The sequence below is a fragment of the Microtus oregoni genome, unplaced genomic scaffold (assembly GCF_018167655.1).
Source record: "Microtus oregoni isolate MIOR12 unplaced genomic scaffold, Mior012 000002F_ref0000024, whole genome shotgun sequence".
NCBI lineage: Eukaryota > Metazoa > Chordata > Mammalia > Rodentia > Cricetidae > Microtus > Microtus oregoni.
This window is the reverse complement of record NW_024543061.1, coordinates 8,828,441-8,836,351: the sequence shown is the minus strand read 5'-3', so window position 1 is coordinate 8,836,351 and position 7,911 is coordinate 8,828,441. Positions and strand designations below refer to the sequence as shown.

Genomic DNA, 7,911 nt, shown 5'->3' with positions numbered 1-7,911 from the left:
TCAAGCAGCACATTGAAGCTGAACCTCTCCAAGCAAGGAAGTTTTTGTTAGCGTCTGTATCACTGTGGGAGGAGCATGTGTAGCTTGGAAACAGTAATAAACTCCTAAATCCTCAGGCTCCACTCTGCTGATTTTGAGTGTGAAATCTGTCCCTGATCCACTGTCACTGAACCTGTCAGGAACTCCAGAGTTACGTTTGGACACTAAATAGATTAGGGACTGTGGAGACTGACCTGGCCTCTGTAGGAACCAATACAAATAGGTATTTCCATTACTATGTAAGAGACTCTGACTTGACCGGCAAGAGATGGAGGCTGATTGTCCAATGGTAACTGACAAAGAGAGTGGAGTCTGGGTCATCACAACATCACCATAGGTTCCTGAAATTAAAACAGAATAGTACAAAGTCCATGTAAATCAGAATCTCCATGTTAGCACAGATTATGTCTCTTTAGTTTCTCATCATCACATAACTAAGCCTCACATGCCCATCTAGAAAAACAGGACCTGCCTCATTACAAATGGATAGCACACATAGACAAACAGACAGTTCACTTTATCCTCACTCCTGCTTTCATCTATCACTATTCTTACCCACAATGCAGAAAATTAGCAGAAAGAGGGACTGAACAGGAAACCTCATTTTGACGAGATAAACTAAGTAGAGTTATCAGTGAAGGAAAGAATACGGTTGAGCTTTTATTTAGTCCAACAAGGCAGGGACCTCCCTGGGGAGCAATATGCAAATACCATGGACTGTATAACAGTGTACATAGAGAAGACAGTCATATGGGCTTCTTAAATTTAAAGATGACTCAAATAAATCTTCTTATAGAGCAGGAGTAAAGTATTAAAACAAAATGTGGTGACAGATGGGACACAAGGAGGATGATGAAAAATTAATAAAGCATTTCGAATCAGTTGTAAATATGGATTAACAATGTAGTCTTGTTATCTAATTTAAAATTTATTTAAAATTTGTCTAAAATCACACAGTTAAATTGTAAGGAACTATGGGAATTTATTGAATACTCATAGTTCATTATGCTCCAGGATGAAATGAGCTCCCAGAAATTTGTGCTCATAGTCTCTAGTGCACAACAAAAGTACATATTGGAAGCAAATCATTCAACTAAGTTATGTGATGTTGAGAAACTAAAGAGACATGTGGACCCAAATGACAACTCAGGGAATCCTTAAGTTACACCTAATTAGCACAAATGACAGAACAGTGCATACCTTGCACAAAAGACAAAACAAGTGCATACCCATATAAAACCCACCACCTATAGGCATAAATAATTCAATCCTCATATAAAATGACTAAAAACTATCACAAAGATGGATGTAATCATGAAACTAGAGCATCTTAGAGAATAATGTGGGGAAACTCTAGCTTGTATAAGGTTTTTAGGTGTCTTAGTACAATGCTAAACAAATGATTCATGTATGAAAGTATATGTTAGAACTTAATAACATGCCATAATTCATTTGTAAAAAACACTGGCAAGAGACATGCACATTTTCAAAAATCTCTCTCATAAATTACTATCATCTTAAATATACAACTAATTCTTCAGTTTGACAATGATTTCAAACAATCATTTTATTCATATTTACATAATGTATTTATGGTTAAATTATAATAAATGTTCATTATTTTAGAAATGATGCAATATACTAGGATTACACCTCATTAAGGAGACTATGCACATCATATCCTCACAATACAGCCTCATTACATCACATTCATTATTTTAGTGTGAGAAAATATATGATAAATTATATAGTACTGGTGTAAGTAAATAAAGATTGTTATAAACTGCTATGTATCTGTAAGAATACTGAAAATATTAAAGACTGACAAATCAAAATGATTAGTGTAGGAAATTCAATTCTGAGTTTGTCTTCATTTTTTATGAAAATGCAAATTGTGGTATGACTATATAAGAGTCTGGTGATTTATTACAATATAAAGCAAGTTCTTTATCCTGTCATGAAGCAGATATGATATTTAGATGACCAGGTCTCAATCCACCCTGTCTGTTTTTCTTGGAGACAGAGTCAGTATTGCTTGCCATGACATTCTGAAAACAGGGAATCTTTCTAAGCCCTTAGTAAGTCATCCAATCTTCAATCAAGAGTATCATCAGGACTCAGTGGCAGTGGATCTGGGACAGATTCCACTCTTACATCAGCTCCTACAAGCCTGGGAACATGGTTACTTAATACTTACAGTCTACAGCTTCTGAATTGTTGACATAGTCATATGAGTCATCAAACCAAACCTCCCAAAAGTTTGAAGAGTAGACCTGATTTGGACTAGCTGCTCCCTCTAGTGACTGTACCTGTAATATTTTGTATTCATGTTCTGCTCTGCCTTAAATATAATTCATAGAATTGGAAGGGACTGTCAATAGATCTACTATAAATCTAACTGTCCTCTTGTGCCCAAGAGTTGAGATATGACAAATTTCCAGAGTTTTATAAATGATAGTGATCTATTATTTATGTTTATGCAGAGTAATCCTGAAGTGGATTAGATACTCCCCATAGTGCCGGTACCAGCAAATATTTTGGTTTTTTAAGTTCTTCTGTCACTTGGCCTTCTCTTCTCCCCCAGCCACATTCTCCCAGTTTTGTTAGGTGATCTTGTCTCTTTCCCCTTTACAGGTGGATATATGGATGTTTTTCCTAGGATTCAGATTGTTATTTAGTATCTGAAAGGTCAGGGACTCATTGTTCTTTGATTTACAGCTAATACCCAGTCGTGAGTGAGTACATATCAAGCACATCTTTCTGGGTCTGGGTTACCTCACTCAGGATGATTTTTGAGTTTCATCCATTTGCATGCAAATTTCAAGATGTTGTTTTTTACCATTGAGTAATACTCCATTGTGTACATGTTCTACATTTTCTTTATCCATTCTTCAGTTGAGGGGCATCTAAGTTTTTTCTAGATTAAGGCTATTGCAAATATTGCTGCTATAACTATTGTTGAACAAATGTCCTTTTAGTATGATTGAACATCCTGGCTATGATTGTGCATCCTTTGGCTACATGCCCAAAGTGGTATTGATGCGTTTTGGGGTGGGTTGATTTTCAATTTCCTGAGATACCACCATATTGATTTCCAGAATGGTTATACAAATTGGCATTGCCAATAGCAATGGAGGAGTGTTCCCCTAAATCCACATCCTCTCCAGAATAAGCTATCATTGGTGTTTTTGTTCTTAGCTGTTCTGACTGGTTTGAGATAGTATCTGAGACTCATTTTGATTTTCATTTCCCTGATTGCTAAGGATGGTGAACATTCCCTAAAGTGTCTTCTGGCCATATGAGATTCTGCTGTTGAGAATTCTTTGTTTAGTTCTGTACACGATTTTTAAGCTGATTATTTGGAATATTGTTGTCTATTTTCTTGAGTTATATATTTTGAAGAGCAGTCCTCTGTCTGATATGGGGTTGGTGAATAATTTTTCTAAATCAGTAGGCTGCCTTTTTGTCTTATAATCTGTGTCCTTTCCTTTACAGAAGCTTCTCAGTTTCAGGTAGTCCCATTTATTTATTGTTGTTCTCAGTGTCTGTGCTACTGGTGTTGGAGGGGAAAAAGGGAGTGGAGAGAACCTGCAGGAATGGGATAGTTGAAATAAAAGATGTACAGAGATGAATGCAAGAAAAGAGGTATTTTGCTTGAGGGAGCAATTATGACATTATGGGGATAGCAAGAAATCTAATACTAGAGACATTACAAGGAATTGACAAGAATGAATACAGCTAAAATTGAAAGTGATAGAGTAGTGTGTGCCCATACTAGCCTTGCCCTCTAGTCAGAATGATGAATATCTTAAAGGTCACCATAGAACTTTCATCCAGCAATAGATAGAAATAGAAGCAGAGTCCAGCAGTGGAGCATTGCATTGAACAATCAATGTCCAGTTGAAGAGTGTGAGGAGTGAGAATATGATGGGGACACCCACTGGAACAGCTTATTTGAGCTAATAGTTGTTCACTAACCTCAACCAGATAGGGAAGGATTCAGCATAGAACCAAACAAGACCCTCTAATGTGAGTGACAGCAGTATGATTGGGGCAGACTGCAGGACCACTGGCAATGGCACCAGCATTTATCCCCTACTGCTTGTACTGATCTTTTGTGAAAATGTTCTGTTTTGATGGATACCATACTCAGCCTAGAAAGGGTAGGGAATATCTTAGACCTTCCCCAAAGCAATGTGCCTTACCATCTCTGAGGAATGAAAGGGAGTGAGTAGTGGGGGAATGTGGAAGAATTGGGAGGAGGGGAGAAAGAGGGAACTGGGATTAATACGTAAAATGAAAAGAGAAAGTTTTTTTTCTTGTTAAAAAAATAAATAACAAAAGTTCATTTAGAGAAATAATGGGGACTGTCATTATAGCCACTTTAATTCTAACTGTCTCCTTCTTAAACCTAAGAGCTGACATATGAGAAATTTCCACAGATTTTGCTTAAGGGCTATAATGATATTTTATTGATTAAAACATAAATATAATATCAATGTTTTTTCTATTTTTATGTTAGACAAGTACTGGGAATATAGTAATAATTTATTCAATAAAATATAAAAATCACTATAAAGAGCATTCTCTTTTATGATTTAGTAATCCTAGCTGTACTATCCTTGTAAAGAATACAGAAAAAAACAGCCCTACGGATTAGTGATTTCTGGGATTTAGTTATTAAACAAAAGTATACAACCACTGTGTAGCTATAGCACACAGAAATTTCACATGAACAAAGAGGTGTCTTTTTCACAAATCCTGATTCAAGTGGTCTATCCAGAGACTGACTTGTGCATGCTTCAACATGGGGAGTGAAAGGTGATGGAGAAGAGGTTTCTGTGTGTTGGTGATGGAAAACTGGGTACATCACAGGTATCCAAGAAGAACAGTGGGGTTTTCATTTCCTGAGACATTTCTGTTGACATTAATATTTCTAAATTTTTCTCAGTTAGCAAATAAAACTTTGCGTAATGATGAAAAGACAATTAGAGCCATTTTAATGCATAAACAGCTTTGCCTATCTGAGGTTTTTAATGACTGCTTAGGCATAAGCCACACCAAGGCTAACTCATACTGACAGGTTTTTAAAATGTCCCTTTAATAATGTTATGGATATGAATATTGTGTCTGCTTACACTTGAGTGTGTTATGATGCCCTTGGAGGTCAGAAGAGGGCATTATATCCCCTGGAGCTACACATACACACGGTTTTCAGCTGCCATGTTGATGTTGAGAAACTAACCCAGGGTTTTTGTCAATAAAAAAAAAATGCTCTTGACACTGAAAGATCTCTCCATCCCCTGTTCCATTTTTGTAAAACTTATGTTATTTGTGTATTTTTTTCCTATAGAATTTATTCATCCCAGCTATCTATCACCATGACCTTCAGAGTAGAATAAATATGCAAATTCATCTTCATAATCTGAAGTTGATGACATATATTACTAAAGAAATGAGATTTTTCTAGCCTTTGCAAAATAGATGTTTAAAGAGCAACAAAGTTAATGAGTTGAAAGAATGGCAACAAAACCATTGGGATTACAGAAAGCCTGGTCCTGAGCTAGGGTGAGCAGAGGAGGAGGCACTATGGCAGGCTGCCCAGTACTGTGGAGCAAAGCCAAAGTGCTTGCGCTATTGCCTAGCAGCCGCCAGAGCCTGCAGGAAGCACCCTGGGAGTGGTGATGGCATGTGCAAGTGGCCTTGTACAGGAAGCGGTGCAGGAGCTGCGTGGAAAGCAGCTGGTTAGGGTGGGCGTCATCATGGAGGAGAAATTGTTCACCAAGGAGCTGGACCAGTGGATCGAGCAGCTGTAGGAGTGCAAGCAGCTCTCTGAGTCCCAGGTTAAGAGCCTCTGTGAGAAGGCTAAAGAAATCCTGACAAAGGAATCCAAAGTTCAAGTTCAAGAGGTTCAGTGTCCAGTCACTGTGTATGGAGATATACATGGGCAATTTCATGACCTCATGGAACTCTTTAGAATTGGTGATAAATCACTAGATACAAATTACTTGTTTATGGGAGACTATGCGGACTCAGTTGAAACAGTTACACTGCCTGTAGCTCTTAAAGGATTCATGAGAGCAGATCACACAGATTTATGGTTTCTACGATGAGTATTTAAGGAGATATGGAAATGCAAACGTTTGGAAATTCTTCACAGACGTTTTTGACTACCTTCCTCTCACTGCCTTGGTGGATGGGCATATCTTTTCTACGTGGTGGTCTGTCACCATCCATAGACACACTGGATCACATCTGAGCACTTGATTACCTACAAGAAGTTCTCATGAGGGTCCAATGTGTGACTTGCTGTTGTCAGATCCAGACGGCCATGGTGGCTGGGGGATATCTCCTCGAGTAGCTGATTATGCCTTTGGATAAGATATTTCTGAGACATTTAATCATGCCAATGGACTCACATTGGTGTCCAGAGCTCACCAGCTGGTAATGGAGGATTATAACTGGTACCATGACAGGAATGTAGTAACAATTTTCAGTGTTCCAAACTATTGCTATCTTTGGGATAACCAAGCTGCAATCATGGAACTTGACTACACTCTTAAGTATTCTTTCTTGCAGTTTGATCCAGCACCTCGTAGAGGCAAGCCACACGTTGCTCATTGTACCCCAGACTACTTCCTGTAATGGAAATTTAAACTTGTACAACATTGCCATGAACCGTATATTGACCTAATGGAAATGGGAAGAGCAATGGTAACTTCAAAGTGTCAGAAAATAGTTAACATACAAAACCATGTTTTCACACAGACCAAAAGATGTGCCATATAAAAATACAAAAACCCTCTTGTGATCAACAGCCGTGACCACTTTAGAATGAACCAGTTCATTGCATGCCGACTTGACATTGTTGGTCAAGAATCCAGTTTCTGGCATAGTGCTATTTGTACTTACTTTTGCTTTGTAGAAGGAGCGGTGGGCTTCTTCCAGCCATCCAGCTAGCTTTACACCGGAAATAATTACACGGAAACTGTATTCATTTAAACACTGCCTGGCCCATTAGTTTCATCCCGTTATTGGCTTATTCTCACATCTTGTTTGAACCCATATTTAGTAATCTGTGTAGCACCACGAGGAGGTGGCTTAACAGGAAAAATCTTAACCTGCCTCTGTCTCAGAGAGGAGAGGCATGGCATCTGATTCACTTCCATTCTTCCCAGCATTCTGCTCTGTCTTCCCTCCCTACTTATGTTCTGACCTATCAGGCCAAGCAGTTTTCTTTATTAATTAACCAATGAAAGCAACAGAGAGATATAAGACACTCCTACATCATTGCTTTCTTGAGAGACTGTGGAAATAGGATGTAAACATTAACACCCACAAGTCCAGTTGACTTCCCCTTAGCTGTAGCTTACTCAGCATGTCTGAGATAAGGATAGCAAACAGTCATTGGAGATTAATGAACATTTATAAATAAGTACCAAGGCCTCCCCTCTTGTTTTGTTTCTTTTCAGAGAGACTGTGTAATTTAATTGTATGATTTGTCTGCAGTTGGTTTATTCCCCTCTCCAAACTAAGCCCCACATTGTACTTTGCTGGTGAGTTGTTTTGAATAGAACTGTTTCCCCTCCTGTAAGATGATGTTACTGCATAGTCAACACGGTATTTTAATAATAAACTTGAGAACGCTAAATGAGCATGGCATCTATCTGGTTGCATGTCCCTAAGAAAACATACAAAAATTTATAAAGATATTCAAAATAATCTTCCAAAGTCTACTTAGAAAGAAAAAAGGAGATATATATATATATATATATATATATATATATATATATATATATATATATATAGAGAGAGAGAGAGAGAGAGAGAGAGAGAGAGAGAGAGACTTTTAAGGATTTTAAGAGTGGAAAT

General features: G+C 37.8%; 1 pseudogene and 1 gene segment (V, D, J or C); one reads left to right on the top strand and one right to left on the bottom strand.

Moving 5' to 3' along the window:
- On the bottom strand, nucleotides 1–643 carry LOC121432878. The segment is given in 2 exon segments: nucleotides 1–380; nucleotides 595–643. Coding segments are annotated over 2 exon segments (429 nt in total).
- Nucleotides 644–5,801: 5,158 nt separating this feature from the next.
- LOC121465897 lies at nucleotides 5,802–6,684 on the top strand (annotated as a pseudogene).
- Nucleotides 6,685–7,911: the final 1,227 nt, after the last annotated feature.